The sequence below is a fragment of the Pygocentrus nattereri genome, chromosome 3, assembly GCF_015220715.1.
Source record: "Pygocentrus nattereri isolate fPygNat1 chromosome 3, fPygNat1.pri, whole genome shotgun sequence".
NCBI lineage: Eukaryota > Metazoa > Chordata > Actinopteri > Characiformes > Serrasalmidae > Pygocentrus > Pygocentrus nattereri.
In genome coordinates, this window is record NC_051213.1 from 17,208,904 (window position 1) to 17,231,797 (window position 22,894).

General features: G+C 37.4%; 1 protein-coding gene across 2 annotated transcripts in view; it reads right to left on the reverse strand.

The window, feature by feature from the left end:
• The window catches only part of pear1 (platelet endothelial aggregation receptor 1), a 59,250-nt gene that overhangs the window by 18,517 nt on the left and 17,839 nt on the right, over nt 1-22,894 (reverse strand). Inside the window, exons 2-7 of one of the 2 annotated variants that reach the window (XM_017682036.1) lie at nt 21,149-21,255; nt 11,450-11,560; nt 10,540-10,641; nt 8,224-8,324; nt 5,042-5,134; nt 294-418 (exon numbers count right to left, since the gene is read on the reverse strand). In XM_017682036.1, coding sequence (XP_017537525.1) covers nt 294-418; nt 5,042-5,134; nt 8,224-8,324; nt 10,540-10,641; nt 11,450-11,560; nt 21,149-21,207 — 591 coding nt within the window. In that variant the 5' untranslated portion in view covers nt 21,208-21,255. The remainder of the gene's footprint in view (nt 1-293; nt 419-5,041; nt 5,135-8,223; nt 8,325-10,539; nt 10,642-11,449; nt 11,561-21,148; nt 21,256-22,894) is intronic. The other variant, XM_017682037.1, reaches the window with a different exon arrangement.

The following is a 22,894-nucleotide window of genomic DNA, read 5'->3' on the forward strand; positions in this document are numbered from 1 at the left end:
AACCAGTTTATTAATGCAAACCAGTCTGTTCAGAATCTGACTTACCTGAAAGCACAACCCTTATTTGCCTTCTCCTTTCTCCTTTCTTCCAAAACCAAAGCTATTCTTCACTGACAGCTATTTTACAGTATGTTATAGTCAAACTCTAATACATTTACATTGTTTAACCTAAGGCATTTATGTCAGTAATAGAGATGTTTTGTTTGTGGGTTTATTTGTTAAATGCCCTAAATGAATCCTTTCAATAATTTTCTAGTATGCTGCATGCATGTCTGTTCTCCTTAAGGCTCTACCTGGCAGTGGGTGCCTGTGTATCCAGCTGGGCAAAGGCAGGAACCAGTGAGGACATCACACTGGCCTCCATTCTGACACTGGCACCGTTTACTGCAGTCGGGACCCCAGTGAAGAGCATCACACGCTATACAACACATACAAACACATTTAATTTACTTCATCATACACTGCTTCTTTTCCCAGTGACATCCTCAGGGCCATGAGGAAAAGGTTACAGATATTAATTAACAAGCACGTATTTCACTTTTTTATTTAGGACTGGGCCCCTGAGAACCTGTTTCTGTTTTGTGGTAGATGTTGAGTGAGGAGAGATAAAATAGCAGGAACCCTACAGAAGTCAAAGACCATACTTCATTTATTTCTAAATGACCATTAGACCCTTAAACTCACCGGCAGGAACAAAGTTTTATTTCACACTTCTACAAGCTAAGAATAAATCAGGCAGTTTGCATTAAAGTCCTTGTAGTTACTAAAAAATAAGCCTTAGTTGGTAAAATGCCTGTGATTCTAAAGGGTTAAGTACAATTTATTCAGCATCTGATTTATCTGATGGTGAAGTTTTGATGGACTCCAGTCTTGCAAAGTTGTTAGAAGCCCATTTTCTCTGCATCAGTCACACTTTTTTGCTAGTTTTGGAAACTGTTTTTTTCACTTACTTTCCTTTGATCTTCACCTTCCTAATACAACTGGATTATCTTCTACTTAATCTCCTGAGAAATGTCTCCTGACAAATGAAGAACTTGCACTTAATGGCCATTTTGAATAGAATTTAAATAAAAGAAGGGTGCTCTTTCGCACAATACTGTAAGTTGGTATAATGTAACTCTTAGAGTGAGAATAAGGTCAGAAAAAGAAGCAAATAAAGTAGTCAATTAACTGCATTTCATCAACAACAATGATCATGTTTACACTTACAAAATAACTCTGAAAACCATGTGGTCAAATATCTGATTTCTTTCTAAACACATGATGTTATGGTGATTATCACTTGCACTGAATAATACAAATTGAATAATGTAAGGATTTCTTTAAATTGAATAACTGTTTTAATCTGTTAATGTCACAATTGGAATCAGATAATCATTACTAGTGTGCAAGTAAATGCATTCAATAACTCATTTAAAATACTATCATTTTTTTATTTACTGAGTACAAATAATTTAGCACACCCTCTAAAGAGTACACATATTTGTATATTTTAGCGCACTTAATTTTAATGCACATAAATTACAATTATATACTGAATTTAACATATTGGGGAAAAATGTGGCATGCGCCAAAGTTATGGCACAATTTAGATCTTATGTTGTAATTTTTTCAATGTGCTAAACTCAGCAAATGAAAAAAGAAAATGCTATGTTTTCACCTTCACTTCAAATCAACAAAACTCTAGAAGTATTCAAACTTTTGTACATTAATGTTATTGTAAAATGAAATGCAATTATAACTAGTGAATAGCACTTCACTATAGCAGAAAAACAGACTTTTGGTAGAGGAAACTGATTTGTAGAAAAATGATTATTGCCTGCTGGTGTGAAAGTGAATTACCTACTTACTGAGGATGGTTTTTTGAATATCTCCAAGCTTCAGCTTGACAGTATCATGTTACGCCTTTGAGTCCAAATTGATGGAATAATTCGCATGAAGTTAACAAGATGAATGGGCCCCAAATGGAAGATTTTACAGTGGAGTTAAGATGATGCTCAGAGTGAAGTCAAAGCAGCGTTCACACAGAGCTTAGATTTCATCCAGGAGGAAACTGAGACCACTTTAGGACATCAGACATGAGAGCGGCCATGAGGGGACCCAGCACATCAACATTCTCAAACACATACACACGTCGTCACTATCATATCGAAACTTTGCAGCGCCATTCTTTTTTGCTGACTGACCTTTCTATCTGTGTGAATATTTAATAACATGGATCAATAAAACACTCAAAATTACAAAGAACAAATCATATGTAGTCAAGTGTAGTCAAGTGCCCTAACCAAGTATGCTGGGAAAAGCAAATTTCTATCAGGATTAAGAAGCTGAATCATAATAGACCAAGTGGAATAAACCTCAGAGATAAAATGAATCAGCTGTCTGGGATAAAAGCTAACTGCTTCTCTTGGCAGAAGGGCTTTCAATGAAACAAAACTAAACAAACCAATCATATTTGACTGATTGATATTCTGGCTAAATTAACAAAACAGAGTTTATGAATGAATAAGACGTCATTCAACTGTTATATGCTTATGACACTGTATTGTAAATTGTTTCCTTTTTCCTTTGTATGAGACAAAAGCCTTTCTCTAAACAGCACACTTGCCTAAAAGCCAATAGATCTTATGAGACTCATATTTTTGTTTTTATTCTGACGTATTAAACCTTTACAAATGTCTGCCTTGATTGGAAGATCTATTTATCACAGGGTTTATGCAGAATACATAAAATGTATATGTAACATCAAATGCATGCAATAACAATTATATTTATTAATATACAGTGCAATCTGATGACACCATAAACACCATAAACATTATCAATATTGTTCTACATTGTGTTACTTATACACTTAAGTAAAACTCTGATATAGTTGTTGAGTGATATGCTAATATTTTTTTCTTCTACTGAAGTATATTTGTGAATTTACTTTTTACTGTCACATTTAGTGATTAACATTTAATTCCTAACAAAATTCCTTAACAAATTTCAATTCATATGCTGACAGATGCTGAATGTAAGAAGGTCTATTGCAGCATCAAGCCAGCAGTATACTTCAAATGAACACAATGTTTAGAAGCAAAATGACATCTTTTTGGCCAAAAATACAGCTGGTCTGTATTTGTTTGGTGCGGCGTACACCGCTTGCCGAACAGAACTCTTAATCTTCCTGTTGTCATTCTGAGACCTTTCCGTGACTGATTTATCCACTGAGTTCTTGTTAAGTATTTTCATCATACTGTGCTTGGCTGTTGTTCTGCATCAACTTCCAGCTTCATAGCAAACTTTTAGTGTACATTTCTATACAGAATAGTTTGAGTAGTTAGTACTTTTTGACCTGGTACTTTTGTACTTCTATTCAGGTTATTTTTGAGAAAGGTACTTTTATGCTACTCGATCCACCTGTAACTTTGGTACTCAAAACATCCAGTTTATCTGAGGTATGGAAATGTTTTTCCAGACCAGAGATGTCTGGCTATGCTTGCTTGCTCTGATGGTTTTGAACGGCTATGACTGAAAGTTCCACATCCACATGTCCAACTGACGGAGCTGGAGCTTAGTGTTGGCTCTCTGTGCAAGCCCTGGAGTGACGTGGAGAGAGTATGTTCTGAGACAAATGCCAATAAGCAGAAAATCGCTAGTAACTCGAGGTCTGTGGGTTCAAAGACTTCATGGGACATTCTCTTGTCAAATCACTAACAGCATGCTTTGTTAGCTGCTCCAGTACAGAAAGAAGCCTGCTTTCTCTCAGGCACAGTCTTTCTCTCTCTCAGTGGGATTTATATTTGATAAACGGAGTTCACTTGAAAAAGGAATGACCTCTGACCTGCAGTTCTTCACAGAGACACAATAAGCACTTTTTTAGTAAATTGGCAGATTTCCACTGTATGTGGAATGTAATTTTGCGACGTGGGAAAATTCCTCACTTCCCCCAAGAGAAAATTCAGTGTCATGGTGAAGGTCTGTACTGAACTGTAAACCTTACCCCTCACCCCCAAAAACCACACTACAAAATGTATAAGGATCACTGAGTCTAGTTCTGGGTCATTTCCAGTCAGTGGTTAAACTGTCCGAAATTCATGGGGGGATGATGTGTTCAAACAACTGGTGGGGTCTAATCACTGAATACCCACAGCTGACCAGCCCTTGACTGCAACACAGGAAGATTACTTCAACAGTTGATTAATGCATCCTTTGCCTAGTGTGTTTTTTTCAAGAATAATACAATTTGTCTGTGAAGTAGATGGTGTTTTGACAGAGTTTCACTTCCAGTTTTTCTCCCAAGTGGCATTACAAATTTTGCTTCTTTGCATTCCCATCACATTTTTGAATTTGGCTTTATTTGAATAACAGCTGCCAAAGCACTAGGTAATGGTCTGAATCTGGAGCCGTGTTGTATTTGTTAGGGAAGGGAAAGAAAGTTGCGTTTAAAAAACCTCAACTTCTCCTCTTTCTCACCACCACTCTCTCAACACGCAGGCATTCAGGAAGTGTCATATCTCATTCTGCCAGTGCAGTCTAATGAGAGGGCTCTGCAGTCCAGCCAATCAGCGGATGGAATTCTCTGACCAGCCAATCACATTCAGAGCCCTCTACCCAGTGCAAGAGGCCAGAGTTTCCATTTCATCTGTGCGTAATCGCTCCACAAGGCAATGCACTCAACAACCAGCCTCGCAGGCCCTCAGTCTGGAGAACATTGCACTGCGGACCAAGATATCTGATCCAAAGCACTGTGGAGTGTTGCATAAGCTCTAAATGATCTAAATATTACTGACTAGTGGTTCCAGTTTGGTTTAAACTCCTTCTACTTAGACATAAGGATTTATTGTTTAAATCAGTGTCGTGATAAGTAGCTAATATGAACTGACTAGCAGTTCAAGTGGTGGGGCACAAAGTGGAGGAGAGAAAGTCACCCAATAAAAACATGAGCCATAACACTAACAGCAGTAGGGAGAAAGACGTATGTGCACTGTCTAGTGAAATGGCTGTTTTTGTGTGTGTGTGTGTGTGTGTGTGTGTGTGTGAATTCAGAACTTACCGCTGGAGCAGTCGTCTCCTCGCCAGCCGCCTTCACACTGACAGCGGTCAGGGGCAATACAACGTCCATGGACACACTCTTTAGTGCAGCGTGCTGCAACAAATATGCATAATGGACACAGAAGCAATACACTAAACCTTCTCAAACTAATAAACATCATGTTTTGAATTTATATTATTAGAATGTGTCTGACAGAGGTACACAAGAAAGACAGTAGCTGTGTTAGGCGACATACTGTACTTCATTCAATATTACATTTTTCTATGTTTAATGTGTTGCCTTTGTTACAGCTTCCATTCTTTTCTGGAGATGTGCTTTCAGTTTGTCAAAGAAATCTGCAGGGATATTTTTCCACTCCTACAAAGTTCAGTCTTAGAAGCTGGTTGCATTTTCTGGTTCTTATTATCCAAGTAATCACAATTACAAATACTTTTAGGACTGAACAATTACAAAGGACTAATCAGTCCAAAAAACCTTACTCCACATCTCAGATGTCCAGTTTTCGCAATCTTGTACAAATTTTCTTTTTTTGTTTATACAACCCCAATTCCAATGAAGTTGGGATGTTGTGTAAAGTATAAATAAAAACAGAATACGATGGTTTGCAAATCCTTTTCAACCTATATTCAATAGAATACCCTACAAAGACAAGATATTTAATGTTCAAACGGATAAACTTTATTGTTTTTTGCAAATATTCACTCATTTTGAATTTGATGCCTGCAACACGTTCCAAAGAAGTTGAGAGAGGGGCATGTTTACTACTGTGTTACATCACCTTTCCATTTAACAACACTTAATAAGCATTTGGGAACTGAGGGAACACTAATTGTTGAAGCTTTGTAATTTGGAATTCTTTCCCATTCTTGCTTGATGTACAACTTCAGTTGCTCAACAGTCCGGGGTCTCCATTGTTGTGTTTTGCGCTTCATAATGCGCCACACATTTTCAATGGGAGACAGGTCTGGACTGCAGGCAGGCCAGTCTAGTACCCGCACTCTTTTACTACAAAGCCATGCTGTTGTAACACGTGCAGAATGTGGCTTGGGATTGTCTTGCTGAAATAAGCAGGACGTCCCTGAAAAAGACGTTGCTTGGATGGCAGCATATGTTGCTCCAAAACCTGTATGTACCTTTCAGCATTAATGGTGCCTTCAAGTTACCCATGCCATGGGCACTACCACACCTCTGCACCATCAGAGATGCTGGCTTTTAAACTTTGCGCTGATAACAATCCAGACAGTCCTTTTCCTCTTTGGCCCAGAGGACACAACGTCCACAATTTCCAAAAACAATTTGAAATGTGGACTCGTCAGACCACAGGACACTTTTCCACTTTGCGTCAGTCCAACTCAGATGAGCTCGGGCCCAGAGAAGCTGGCGGCGTTTCTGGGTGTTGTTGATATATGACTTTCGCTTTGCATGGCAGAGATTTAACTGGCACTTGTAGATGGAGCGACAAACTGTCTTCACTGACAACAGTTTTCTGAAGTGTTCCTGAGTCCATGTGGTAATATCAGTTACAGAATGATGTCGGTTTTTAATGCAGTGCTGCCTGAGGGATCGAAGGTCATGGGCATTCAATGTTGGTTTGCTGCCTTGCCGCTTACTTGCAGAGATTTCTCCAGATTCTCTGAATCTTTTGATGATATTATGGACTGTAGATGATGAAATCCCTAAATTCCTTGCAATTGCATGTTGAGAAACATTATTCTTAAACTGTTAGACTATTTGCTCATGCAGTTGTTCACAAAGTGGTGAACCTCGCACCCATCCTTGCTTGTGAATGACTGAGCCTTTCAGGGATGCTCCCTTTATACCCAATCATGACACCTGTTTCTAATTAACCTGTTCACCTGTGGAATGTTCCAAACAGGTGTTTTTTTGAGCATTCCCCAACCTTCCCAGTCTTTTGTTGCCCCTGTCCCAACTTCTTTGGAACGTGTTGCAGGCATCAATTTCAAATTTTCAAATTTCATTTTTTTCAGATCTGAAGCAAAAGTGGAGATTGATTTACTCCTCTCTTTCTCAAAGATGAAAGCTTTAAGTACTGTTTATCTGATGGTTATAGTTTTGGCTGTTCCACTGTCACAGAAGATGCCATAGAAGAACCACTTTTGGTTTCCTAACAAATGTTTTAATAGATTGCTCTTTAGAGAACAAATTTCCAAAATATGATGTGTGCGTGTAAAGTAGGTAGGTTATAAATCTATTTATTGCTATCTAATTTTCAGAAATGGTTCTTTAGAGAATATATATAGAAAATATTTTTTCTACAGCATTGCTTGAAGAACTATATGTTGTGGACTATTGTATTTGAACTATTTTTTGGATCAATCAACATTTTGTGTGAAGACAAATTTCCAACATACTTTGTCAAAATAATGCGTTATTACATTTCAAGAAGATAAGTAATGATCTCTAATAGGTCAGGATAATAAATCATTATCAGAAATTCCAATTTCCAAATTTCTGCCAGGTCTTGCACAATTAGGAATAAAATTTTCTCTAAATCTTAAACTTTTTTTAATCTCTAGTTTTGGAATCTCATGTTTTTTTCCACTTAGTTACCTTTGACTTCCTGTTTCCATAAACAAGTGGATTAATTTATATCTAATCTCCTCAAAAACATCTCCTTTATCCATTTTCGATTCACATGAGAAAGAAATTTTAAGGTAGTTAATGTGTGTTTGGGTAGTTGCTTGTGTGAATGTTTGAATGTGTCTGTTTGAAGGGGAACCTAAGGCCAGTGAATGCTAGAGGAACAACTTTGCTGGAAGGACTTATACTTAATGGCCGTTTTTGACTACTAATTAAATACAAAAGGGTGGTCTCTGACATTTGCATAATACACTGAGACAGCGATGCACTGAGTTTACTTGATTCAAATGTGTTAAGTCTTCCACATGAAGAAAATATATCACACAACAGAACTTTGTCTTTCAGTGTGTACTTACATTTGGCAATAACTGTGTCCATGTAACATATTTTACTCCTGTGGAAATGAAGTACACCTTTAAATCATTTAATCTCAATGCATGGCTTTTCTCAGTGGCTGGATAGGTAATTATCTATCTGGCTATATAATTGTTCCACAGAAATGTCAATGATTTCAAATTTATCACTGTTTTCTGTTCATAAATTCCAGTCATGAAAACATCAAAGGCTGATTTATTACTTACGAACACATTTGCTTCTGCTCTCATAGAATCCTGGACAGCACTGATACCTCCTGCGATAGTCCATCTTCACTGACTGTCGATAAGCTGTTTTATATGTAATCCTTGAGAGAGAAAGAGACAGAGGAGGAAAGAAAAAGTGACCAAGATAGAATGAAGAGAGGAAAGAATAAAACAGAAAAAAGAAAGAAAGAAAGAAGAATGAAAGAGAAAGAATGAGAGGAGTGAAAGTATGAGAGAGAAAGAAAAGAGAGAGAGAGAGAGAGAGAGGAGGAAGAAAAGAAAAAAAGGGCAGAATAAAAAAGAATGAGAACAAGAAAGAGAGAAAGATAAATGAACAAAAAAAGAAAAGAGAATAAGAAAGATGAGGGGGAGAGGGGGAGAAAGAAAGAAAGAATGAGAGAGAGAGCAAGAAAGAGGGGTAAGAAAGAAAGTGTAATGTATCAAACAGAAAGAAAGAAAGAAAGAAAGAAAGAAAGAGTGAATGAGAGAATGAGGCAGAGCAAAAGAACGGAAGAAAAGAGAAAGAAAGGGACAGAATAAAAGAGAGAACAAGAACAAAAAAGAAAAAAAGAAACAGAGAGAAAGAAAAAGAAAGAAAGAAGACAGAATGAGAGACAGTGAGAGAATGGGACAGAGAGAGTGAAAGAGAGAAGACAAGTGCTTAGAGCTCTATTCAGGAGACCACATAAAGACAGTTTCGAAAAGTCAGGAGAAAACTCTTTATCTTGAAGTTCCTTCATCGCCAGGGAGTCCTTATGAGCATTTACACTGTACTCACATCCAACAAAAACAAAATATTCATATACAACTATTTCATTTGTACATGTGTTCCAAAAACAGGCAGGTCTGACTGTCTGAATGAAGTTAGTTTGGAAGCAACATTAAGGAAGCACCCGTGGGCACCGTTAGGAGAACGGCTGGAAAACTGATGTATTCTAAAAGCCACCATTACTGAAATATAGCATAACAAATCTGCAGTTCCAGTTCAGGTGGTCCAGAAATCTGGATGTATGGTTGGACTGAGCCTAGATTTATCCAGTCTGAATATGGAGCCCAGGCTTTTCTGTTTTTCACCTGTGTGTGTAATAACATTTAACACTTACTTCACTGTAGTGGTCAGTGTGTGTTAGGGCTGTAAAAAATACTGTTTAATAGTCAACAGCACAATACTGGTGTTTGCTGTTCTGATGCCACAGAAGACACCATAGAACATGCACTTTTGGTTTCCTAACAAACTTTTTAATTGATTAATCTTTAGAGAACCATTTTGTAAAGCGTGATGTAAAGAACCTTCAAAAGTAGACAGATTATATATCAAATTTTACACAATATATTTCCTTAACATTACGCTATATTTTATTGCTAAATTGCTTCAAAAGTACAATTTTTAAAAGGAAAATGAGAAAATAAAAAGTTGTATGTTGTGCATAAATAGGTTTGTTACTGCTACCGCTTGTTACTGGATTGTTAAGGAAGATAACTTTCTTACAGATCAAATCACATGTTCAGGCCACACTTTGGGCAGCCCTGCTTTAACCCTTTTAAAGGTTTCTTACAAACACACACACACACACACACACACACACACACACACACACACACACACACACACACACACACACTCCTCATTTACAGAAATGGTTCTTGAGGAAACCAAAAGTCATTCTTCTACAGCATTGCTTAAAGAAGATTATTTGTGGTTCAATTTTTTGGATCAATTAACATTTTTGAGTTAAGACAAAATCCCAACATAGAGTTTTTCAAAATAATGAATTATTACATATCAAGAAGATAAGTAATCAGGTCAGGATAATAAATTATTAACTCAAAATTTCAAGAATTAATTCTGATATTTCATCTGGCTACTGTTATTCCTGGGATGTATTGCCACAGAAACTTTAAATTTAGTTGATAATTTTTTTGTCACTGCATAATAATGATCTATAACATCAATACATAGATTCTATGCATTGCACAAGAAATGCTTTTACAAATTTGACAAATTACATTTGGTTTTGGGTGGAAAAACTAGACATTTTTACTTCTGAGGTAAAGAGGTTAAGTTTAAATTTTTGTCTCTCCCAGACATGTGGCAAAAGCCCCCTTTCACAATACTGCCCCCAAAAATATTTAATGACATTTTCATCAGAAAATCACAAAGCTACAGGATGTGGGCTGTTGGCTGGCTCTTTAGCATTAGTCTTCACTTGCTAGTTACTTTGAATGCCATTGCTTTGTTTAAATTAATACTGCTAGTATTGATGCTACCACTACTACCCCTGACTGTCTGAAAGGTGTAAGGTTAGTTCGTCTCACCTGTGTCGAGTGCATTTATTGGAGCTCCAGGGTTCGGAGCAGGGTTCCTCATACACCTGATCAAACGGCTGTGCATATGACTCCTTCACTGATGTAGTAAAACTACAAAATATGCAAAAAACATCAACTCAATCTGACAAATGTCTGTAAGCTTAAAAATACAATGATCCATTTAATGTGCAAGGTGATCAGAATAGAAATTAGTTACACATCCTCAAAGGAATACTTCACATTTCTACACCTAGTCTCCTTCTACTGCATCTATAGCATATATTGTCTCACCACAGACAAGAATTTCCAAGTATTCAGAAAAAGAACAGATAACATGATAACTCAAAACACACTATAATAAAAGCCAATGAGCAGGTGCTTCACATGTCACATGTCAATTGACTATACAATACAAATAAGTAAGTGGAGATCATGCTGAAAAATGCTAGAGTACTCTTAAATACAATTTTTACAGATTTCTACTTTTCTGAGTATTTATTATCTGAGTATCTACAGGCGATACTTTACTTATTCTATATAAGAAAGGAATCTACTTTTACTCAGTTCCACTGCACATATTCAGTTACTAATTCTTTTTTTGGGTTCATTCTGTTCTGTTGGTTCATCACCTGGCTCTCTCTACTGTAGCTCACACTCCTCCCTTTCAAGCTTTAATGTTTTAGATCAAGAATGTTCCAAAAGAGAAGAATAGTGCCAGTTTCAGTTCCCATGTTGATAAATGCTAGGTGTACTGAGAAGTTATTATACTTGAGTCAGTATTTAATTGAAGGCTCAATATATTTACTTCTTGGCTCTTCTGCCTCTGGTAATATGTGATTAATGGCTTAATCTGATGGCTAAACCATTAACAATTAATTCTTAACCGATCTGATGAAATGTAGCTTTACTGAAGCCATACCTTTCCCATAAACTGCACACATTGAGATCTCTGGGGTCCAAACAAAATGTGAGGTCACATCCACAACCCAAGAGAAACAGGACCACACAGCTCCACAAGGACTTCATGTTGCTGCAGGGAGAAAGCGTAATGTTACAGACCTGAAAGAAATCATAGTAAAAAACCTACTGGCTTGATATGGAAACCCTTCTTTACATTTAATCTACATTTTTTATGTAAAAAATTCAAATTCAACAAATGAAATATTATTAGCTCTAGTAAAAAAAATCAAATTATTGATATTTCAATATATTAAATGTACTATGGCTAAAAACTCTTTGACTCGTATAAATTCAAACTTTTACTTATGACAATTTGAGCACATATTGAAATTTCATCCATGACAGTAATAATTGCTTTTTATTAATTTTTTAATCCATCAAATTAACTCGGGGGAAAAAAGCTTACTAGCTTATTACTAATCCTTACTAGTGGGAACTGAAGTCTTACTAGCTAAAATAGCTTATCATATACCACAATGAACTATAAATGACCCTATGGTAAGAAAACAAGCAATTTAACCACAGTGAACCAGTCTGTGAAAGTGAACATGTACTGTTATAAATGACTGATTAGTAAAACTAGTCACATAAATAACTAAAACTCAGCAGTTTATACTTAATTTTTTTTAATCGTATTTAAGTATGTTTAAAAAGATTTACAGAGGTCATATATTCCAGTGATATCTTGTATTTGGATTCAAGAAAATCAATAAATACATTTAAAAAAATCCTTATATTACCAAAAAAAGAAAAAACAGAACACATTATTAACTTTTAATGTAAATCAATGTAACAATATTGAAATTTTGACACAAAGTAAAGGGTAGCTGGCAAATTATTATATAAAAACGTTAAAATATATTATGAATAATAAAAAATATATATAAAAATGTATTATTGTGGTATTGCTTGACAACACATCTTGTTCATACATTCACAAACTAATGCTGCAAGCTGCAAGCTCTCAGTTCTGCATTCCACATACTGTAGTCATGAACAACTTTAGCCTTATATTTGCAAATTTTTGTTTTGATTCATGCTTTTATTATGACACATGCCAACTGCACATAAAAGACCACTTAAAAAGAACAAGGACACTGGTTCAAATTTTCAATACTCACAAAGCTCTTTTGACATGCTTTTGCTATTGGACTCAATCTCACACTTTAATTTGGTCCTTTGTGACAATCTGTTTTCAGGTTTAAGAAACATTAAACATAAAGCATGTGACATTAATAATACATTTATGGAATCATGTCAAGGAAATCTGCCCAGTAAAGTTACTAAATCGAACATCTGCATCTGTAGAATATTATCATATCTTTTTATAGAGCATTTTGTGAGCTCTTAACTGTATGCCGTTGAATATTTTATACTCCATGAAGTACTGACTCAAAATATTCCATAATGTATGATGGTAGGCAAAACTGTTCAGTGTTGAGTAATTATAGTATGTAGTTTCTATTACAGAGTTCTGCTAAGTTTTGATCCCTGAAAGAATGCATTAATGTCTACTTTTAAACATATTTATGCACACACACACACACACACACACACACACACACACACACACACACACACACACACACACACACACACACACACACACACAGTGCTCCCATCTGGGTCATATCATGGAAAACCTAATTTTCCTTGAATTCCTTTTTAAATAAAAGAGTATGTAAATACTCCAAAACATATTATTCATTTCCCAGCCCACTTATGGAGATTAGGGAGCTTCAAAAACGGTCCTTTTGAATTCACTATAGTTGTGATGTCACAATAACCAAATGCATTTACATACCATATATCCACTTAAACAGTCTACAGCAGTTTAGTTCTGCCTATTCACAGTGACATTACAAGGAGTGTTTCAGCCAGGACTATTTTTCAAATGAGATACAGCACAGGACAGCCAATCAGAACCAAACTAATTTACATATATCACTCTTAAAAACACTTAAAACACTTAAAAACTGTTTAATTCTAAGAACTGTTTTTGTCTTGTAAAACCAAGCAAAAGTCATAAGTGGATCTCAGGCACAATAGAAAATACAAGAAAAATGTAGAAAATGAGCCCTTTAAGCTATGAGACGGCTCTGGGGACTGACTGAGGAAGGGGACAGACAAGTCTCCCATGGAGTGTGTTTCTGAGACTGATCCTCTCTTCTGCTCCCATGAACACTATCAGGAGACACACATGCCTTGTAAGGAGCTGCCCTGGTGCGTGGGAATACAACAACATTTAATAAATCATCATCACACAGACATGGCATTCAGCACCATTTTAAGCTCTGGTCTTACTTCAAAGACCCAAAAATTATTACCCTATTATACTGCATGTGATTTTGTATGGTGAATCTCTCTTCTTTCTGTTAGTGACCACAATTTAAGAGAAATGCTGTGCTCAGAAACACTTCTACATGCTGATAATTTCATATTGATCAATAATTTCTTGTATAGTTACTGGTCACATTGTTATAGTTTCTGGTTTAGAATTCATTTAGAGTTGTATTTATAGTAGCCCTCTTTAGTCTGATCTCTATATTTTCTAAGAAAAGGCACACAAGTGGGAAGCACAGAAACCAACAAAATCCTGAAACACAAAGCTATTCATCATGGGAAAAAATAGAATTTAAAAAACATATTACTTTCTAATGTTGTAAAGAGCCTGTGATTTCCAATCCAAGAGCACTTTAAAAATAAAAATATTTTATCCTTAAATTGTGCAGATTACTGAACACAGATTCCAGCATTCTGTGTAGATTTTAGAATGTGTAACTTCACAGTCAGAACAAAACTTTATCTCTTTTTATTTCCATTTTTGCTGTTTACATTGTCTCAAAATGGATCAACAGAAGTGGTCCGAAGTGATTTATTATATAAAATTGTAACACTGACGTACACTGAAAATTAAGAATGTTTTTCCTTCTCCTAAAATGTTTTTGGAGAAATCAGTTTCAAACGTAAAGATATGCCTGTAGGAATATTAGAAGTCTATTACAAAAGCAATGTCAAATACAAAAACATTGAAACTATAGAAAATCTTATATGAGATGTCATTATTTCACTAACTCAATCACAAAGTAATTTCAGCCCTGGCACACAGTTAAAAAGCCTGAAACAATATGGAAAAAATACCACAAAAACAGGATTTTATAAGACTAGACAGAAGGTTTTCATTACGAGCTATAGGGTTTATTAGTCACTTCACTGGAGTGAAGTAAATATTCCAATTACGTGGTACCTTTTTGGGGTTTTTTTGCTTCACTAAATAGTTTCTGACCACAGAGGGTTCTGGAGCAGCGAGAAACAGAGGGTTGGCTTAATGATTATGAGGCCATGTAACACGACAATGTGCCAGTGACTTATCCCCACTTTCAATCTGTTGAAAACATGTGTCTGGTTATTATTATTTAGGATTAGAACAACAGCACTCGTGTGAGAGTAACAGATCTTCACATATGAAATTCCATAAAGACTTGATACATGCAACTTGACCTCTCTATACACTGTTTTACTACATACAGTAGGATATTGCATTAAAAATGCATTCATTTCAGTCTCAACTAATTTGAACTGTGACTGGAGGTCAAGTCATGCATGGAGAGCAGGCGTCACCAAGCCTGCACACCTGCAATACATCCTTATGACCATCCTTATATACTGTCGCACTGCACTTGTAGGTGTGGTCAATAGCCAAATGTCTGCACGAACAGCCAGCAGTGAGCTTGGTGAGAAATCAGTGACACACTCAGAAAGTGAGTTAAACACTAGGAAATCAAGTCCTTCAAGGTGTCTGGAATATTTCAGCATGCTCAGAGACAGTCATCTACTTTGAGTTGGTTTTAATGCATAAAACAGACCAGTTTACCCTTCTTTCTATTGCTTTCATGTGGCCCTGTAAAATGGTGAAGGCACATTAAACTATACACAAATGCAAAGCGAGAGAGAGAGAGAGAGAGAGAGAGAGAGAGCGAGATAGACTTTGCCAATTCTTTCATCAACGTTGCTTGCTTTAAAAGCTGTCCCACATGTAAAATGAGTCCCATACGTGGGGCCTATTTTTAGGAAAACAGAACACAGTCGGTTAATTCAGCTCACAAACGTCAGGCGCATCTTGAGAGGAGTGAGAGGTCCAGGCGAGTACACTCTGATCATCCAAACCAAAAGATGTTCAATCACTTAAAGGCCCCTCACTGCTGCTTCCAGAGCCACGTGAGGACCTCACTAAAGCAAGGGACAACTGAAACCAGATGTGGCACACGCACTCGCTGCTTTATAATTCACTTTTCCTCGTGCCTAAGGGACACATAAAAACGCAAACATACCAAAATAAGGCAAAAGGCTCCTTAAGTTCACATTCTTTGAATTAAAAACTTCACCAATGACCTTTTGCATAGATAAAGCTATACACACGTGTAACAGACCTGTGATACAGGTCCAACTCTAGTGATTAAGACTAGTAGCTCAAGTCTAAGTTAGATTCAATATTGTGTTGGAGTTAGGAGCCTTTGATCACTATCAATTATAAATCAATTATATTAGCATTACATTAGCATTATATTATTGAATAATCTACTGATCATTTTGAAGATTTACTGAGTAAGCAGAGTTTTTTAGTTTTTTTTTTTTTTTAATAAAAATCAAACAAAAACTTCTCTGGACAACTAACACTGTCAAACGCAAAACAGGGGATAAATTGAGATTTGGATTGATGACAAACATTGATTTTTCTCATCTGAAGTATTATTTTACTTGTTTCAGTCTTTTAACTATTTATTTAACTTGAATAAGGACAGTAAACCTAATTCTTATCACATGAAGCAGTTTAAGTTAAACCAACTAAACATTTAAAGCCTTTTAAAAATTGCCAAAATGAGAAAATTGGAAAAGGATAAACAAGGAAGCCTTTAAAAACATGAAAGCAGTGGTTCAACCATCTAAAAGTCAGGCAGACCAAGAGATTTGATGCCATGGCCATTCATGGTTGGGAGTCCAAGAGAGCTCTAACCCTCTTTGGGTGGGTGGACTCTCCTATCACTCCCATATCATTGCCTTAACAGAACTGGCAGTGGGTGTGGTGACCTGCCTAATGATGTTGCATTAGCAGCAATTCAAAAAGATGCAGAGGTTGGTTTCACATATCTCAGGGGAAGCACATGCCTCAGTTTGGTAAGGTCATGTGATAGAAGAGACCTAGCTAGTGTGTTGGACTGGCAATGACTAAATTGGGAAGAAAATTTAGATACAAAAAGAATAATACAGGTAACAATAGTATGTGACATAAATGCATATAAATTTGTACATTTAGCTGTGACAGAAGGAAAAAAACAAAAAGTATTTCAAGAAATCATAATAGCACAATTGAACGTAATACTAAACTGGAACTGAAATTTATTTATATGGGCAGCGGCCTATTCAACCAGCTCAGGGCAAGCACCCAACAGCAGCTACATACAGGGCAAAACCTCCTACATGGCAATACTGCAAGTTACCCTGGCAAAGCTCTCTGTGATGGAGAAAAGTCCACATCCCTCCTGGATTTCCCGTAAGTCTATTTCTGGTCATGCAAAGAGGGAGGGTTATGATTGGGGAGTGGCTGGTTTGCTGTGTTAATGTGAGTATATGGTGAAATTCTACACACGCAGCACATGGCCCTTCTTCTTTCCTTTGCCCCTCTCCCCTTCTGTTTGAGGTTCAGTGTTAATTGAGGAAGAAAATATTAGTCACTTTTTGGAACAGGGAGATGCAGAGCAAAAGGAAAATAAAAGAGAGAGAAAAACGACTGGGCCACGGATCGGTGACAGAGGGTTTGGGGGGGTTGGAGTTACAATCATCCTCAAACACTCCAATCTCACTATATTAATCAAACAACTCCTTAAATTCCATCTACAAATGACAAAGTCATCCAAAAAGAAGATATATTCTCAAGTTCAAATTAAGCAACGCTTTCATTTTTACCAATAAAACACATCCAAACAGGCCAAACCTGCCCTGATCTATGGTGGAATTAAAATGGAAAGCAAGTGTGGTCACTTCAACCATTCTTTGTTAATGGCTTCTATTTAGGACTTTCACATCAACAGCAAATATTAGACGATCATAAATAAAGCTAATGAAGTGTTGGGATGTAATATGACAGTGTAGCCAACACTGACCTCAGTATTTGGAAGAGTGAACAACACCAATACATTACAGTCATTAGGGAAATGAGGTGTATAGACATGCATGCTCAGTACCAGTGTCACAGCATATGAGTTTTATTATAGATCTTATGATAGGAGTGGGTGTCTTCAAATATCTTGGGTCAACCATCCAGAGCAATGGACATTGTAGAAAAGAGGTGAAGAAGAGGGTACAGGCAGGATGGAGTGGATGGAGACGGGTGTCAGGGCTGATGTGTTACAGAAAGATAGCAGCAATAGTGAAAGGAAAGGTTTACAAGACAGCAGTGTGTCCTGCTATGATGTATGGTTTGGAGACTGTGGCTCTGTCTAATAGACAGGAGGCTGAGCTGGAAGTGGCGGAAATGAAGATGCTGAGATTTTCGTTGGGAGTGACAAGGCTGGACAAGATTAGAGATGAGCAGATCAGAAGGACAGTGAAGGTGGAGCAATTTGGAGATAAAGCCAGAGAGGCCAGGTTGAGATGGTTTGGACATGTGTTGAGGAGGAATAGTGGATATATTGGTCAAAGAATGTTGGAGATGGAGCTGCCGGGTAGAAGGAGAAGAGGTAGACCTCAGAGAAGGTTTATGGATGTAGTGAAAGTGGACATGGAGATGGTTGGTGTAAAAGTAGAGGAGGCAGTGGATAGGGCAAGATGGAGGCAGATGATCCACTGTGGCAATCCCTAAAAGGAGGTGATAGGAGTGGGTGCCTATGATTACATCTGTCCAGGGTATATCCTGCCTTTTGCCCAATGACCAGTGGGATAGGCTTCAGCAGCCCCTGTGACTCAGAAGGATAAGCGGTTTAGAAAATGTTTGTGTGTGGGTATGATTACAGCTTTAACATTAAAACTGCACTCCATGATACGAGGACCTGAGGTAGATCCTTGCTAAACCTCTCTATGAAGCCCACAAAGAACACAGCTGAAGTGTGAGCTACAGTAGTAAAGCTCATGGATGCCGGAATACTGTAGATGAGCTGGCATTTGAGTGACCGCTAAAGATGCCCCACCACAGCAGTTTAGGCTGCTTGTTTCGAAAATCACTCTCCCTAACCACACTGAGAGATGACCTCTAGGCATGAATAGACAAAGCTTTTGTGCAAACTTTGCTATATAATGAGTCAGAAAACAGAAAGCACGCATTTACTCACTGAAATCTGCCTTAAAGAATGATGGCTTCACTGAACTCATATCATAAACATTCAACCTCATGATCCTCAATGAAACAATGCTGTAGAGAAAATCTCAATTGTTTTTCAATCGCAAACACACAAAAACAGATACTCTAAACACAAGACCCCAAACTTTTGTCAATTATCAAAACTGTTTGGCAAAACATTAGGCTATAATCAACTTATACAAATAGAGCAAATCCCCTAAACTCTTTTTGCATAACTGTAAGCACAGGTTTTACACAATTAGTCTCATTTAATATGGAAAACATCACTGTTTACACATAGATTTAAAGGTATAATCAAACAATGAGAAAACTGCAATGCAGTTTTTAAGCACATAAGATTGACAATAGTATTTTTGGAAAAATTTTGGAAAAATCAAGACCAGAGGAAAAGTGCAGGTGAGAAGAGATGGGCAAGGAAAGAAAGAGGAAAAAGACAAGCATCAGAAACATATTACAGATATGTGCAGCAAGTGTTCAGGAAAACTGAGCGAACTCTCATGTACTTTGTTACTCAGCATATTTAGAGAAGTAAATGTGTCACAAAAATGTCATAGCACCACTTATTTTTCGATACCAATATTGGTATTAAAACCTTCAGAACTGCATGATATCAACACTGATCTGACATCTTTCTTTTAAAAACCTTTCTTTTAAAGCTTTGAAATTAGCTATTTTTAATTGAAGCACTAAAGGTTAGCATCTAAAAGTAATCCACTAGGCTGAAACTACTCAAACAATCTGCTGCCCCCAGCAAGAAACACATAGCTAACAACATCACAGCACACTGTGTGTGTTTTTGCTATTTTAGGATAGATTTGTTACAGGACTGCACCAGGTTCATTCTTTCCCCTTGAATATCTGAACCAGCACTTTCTGCTAATATTGGCATGATACAGATACCCAGGATATGATAGATGACCATGTCTACTTTTCTATATCACACATTTATATTTGTGAAGTTGTCACCAATTCACTAGTATCTTTGAGAGCAATGTCTTCAACTGAATTGGATTTTTCTAGTGTCTATGCGTTCAATAAATTTTAGGTGCAGCATTTCATTATGAAGTTAACATGCTTTCAATATGATGTTGCTTTGATTGACAGAAAAGCAAAGCACATCACAATCATAATGTGTAGAAATCATAGTACAAAATTTGTAAATTTCAGAGTCTGAGATACACAGAATGGGAAAGCTAGAGAGGGAGAGAAAGAGAGACAAAGAGATGATTAAGCAGCCACAGCTCTGTCTACAAGACACAGTAAACCAGTGGAACCAGTAAAACCCAGTTACAGTAAACTGGAGTAAAAGACCGTAATCCCACACATCTGGAACTGGGTCTCTACTCTGGTGCAGAGCAGACACTCGGGTACTTGGGCTGCCTGTGGCTGGGTTTGGACTGGTGCCACATGTTGGGCTGGGGGTATGTGGTTGTGGGGGTGTTGGGATATGTGCCCCCCAAACACTCATCAACAGACTTCAGGCAGTGACTCAGTGGGCCCTATAGCACCACACCCTATTTTCCACACTGCATAACTCTCAAGACAGTGGCACTTCAAAAAACACTTTTACTTTGATTGGCAAAAGGTACTTTAAATATGAATATATCACATTCGAGTCTGAATGGCAAAATCATTTATTTCAAAGTTTACTTAACAAAGCTCATTCTTGACACTTTCTTCGCATTGTTTTGTTTATTTACATAAATGATATCCATTAAAAAAGATTTATGAGCGCGCAACATATTTGGGATTGTTTGTGGGACGGTGTTGTGTATAAAGAGAGTCTCTAAGCCGTAGGATAGTCCCCTAAACAGCTATAATCAGAGTGGAAAACCTGGACCTGCCAAACGCAGCCATCCTGACTCTTCCCCTGTGAACACTGAGACGAAAGGATGATGAAGAGAGGGGGGCAGAGAGGGGACAGAAAGAGGAGAGAGATAGAGATAGAGAGAGACAGATGGAGAAAGAGAGGTGTGAGAGAAAAAGAGGAGAGAAAGAAAGAGAGGGGAGAGAGAAAAAGAGGAGAGAAAAAGAGAACATGGAGAAGAGAGAGATTGAAAGAGAATGAGGGAAAGGAGAGAATAGTGAGAAAGAGAGAAAGAGACACAGGGACTGAGGGAGAGGTATAGGGAGAGAGGGAGGAAGAAAGAGAGAGCAAGAGTGAGAAAGAAAGGGGAAGAGTGTGTGCATTCTTTGTAAAGTGTGAAAGTGAGAGAGTGAGTTAGTTTGTGGGAAAGCTGCTGTGATGTGCTGAATGAGTGATGAGCCAGCAGAAGCATCTCCTCTCAGGATTTATGGGAATACCTGCGATTGTGACCTCGGACCTCTGTGGCCTCATTAGACATTGTAATCGTGTGATTCATGGCTGAGACTAATTTAAGCCTGCGCCACACAGCCTGATCTGCTGACAGCTGAAAGAGAAAAACACAAGTGTCTCCACTCTGGACAAAATACCTCAAGCATTCTATAGTCATTAGACAAAAATCCATCAGATCATTAGTGCTTCTCAAGGCAATGGAAAATACTCATTATTGTAATTAAACCAACTAACAAAATACTAAATACAAACTAAACATTCAGAAGCTGGTAACCAGTGGCAAGAACAACCCAACGCTTATTATCAGAGGCAGCGATAATGCAATGTTGACGTTTTGCTTCCTTTGTGGAAATTGACAGGATGACTGCTTACTCTTAAACTCACTGGACAGTTCTCACTCTCTGTTACAAAGGCCTAACAGGGTTTTTCTCAAGTGTGTGTATATGCTGAACTATGATAACTTTAAGAATCATTAAAATAGTAGAATGATGCACAATAATGCAGGGCATTGGCAGAATGTACAAATCATACAGGTATTGGTAGATAATTGATGTGACCAATGTTTCAAAGTACAGAGCCCCACTGGTGACATCCTGTATAAATAAATACATAAATGCATGGCCACGACTTAAGTAAGGTGCAGGAATGAGAACCTAATGAGTGGCCAAGACTTAGTATGGCATGATCTCATTCCCACATCTTACTAAGTCGTGGCCATGCATTAGGATGCGTTAATAAGGTGAGGCAACACATTATTTTTATTTATATGGAATGTCAGCAGCAAGGCTCCATATCGAAGTGATATTTGATGAGGCACATTTTTTTTTTCATTTAACTGCATGTATTTTATTCTTGTTAATGCACTTGTAATCCTTTGCAAATAAATAGTTCACTTCTCTTTAATACAGGCTAATACAGGTTTAGATTTAGTCCCAGTGTCCACTTTCTAATTGCACATCTTAACATCAACAGCTATGTCCATGGAAATACTGGACATTGACATCAGTGTACGTTTACCACATCACCGCATCTCTGTTATTGTTCTTTACCAAAGCTTTTAAACACTGGCAAAGTTTCAAAAAGTTAATATATGGAAACTAATTACTCATTCAGCTTGTAGAATTCCAGGTAACATTGTACAGCTCACAATCTACCCTTCTGACAAAAGTGAATTCAGCTTCTGGACTCAGGACTTTAAAAGTGTCATATTGGTCACATATGCTAGGACTCTTATCTAAGAATTCTTGGGCTCCTGAGTATAAAGATTTGTTGAGCTTGGCTGTGAAGCAGGACTTCAAGATATCCAACACTCTGCTGCTTCTCCACGGCCCTGAACTGTACTATGCAAACAGAATAACAGGATATGTTGCCCCTCCCTCTGCAGCACTCTCTCTTGCTCCTCTGTCTGTGGGAACAGACACTACCACTCTTCCTCACAGGCAGTCACAAGTCACTGCAACCAGCCTAACCCCTATCCAAAACATCAAACAGCTGGAGAGGAATATAGGAAAGACGTTTTGGATGGAAATCTAGCACACAGCCACTCTCATTCCCACTCCACACCAAATAAACTATCAATAAATAAAGCTGGAATAATCCATCAATAATGAAATAAACAAAACAAGCGGATATGGGGATTTGTACTGGACAGCTGCCAGTGTTGTTATGTGGTTTGTGTACAGCTGGTGTATATCACAATGGACACAGACACGCTGCTTCTGAGGATTTACATG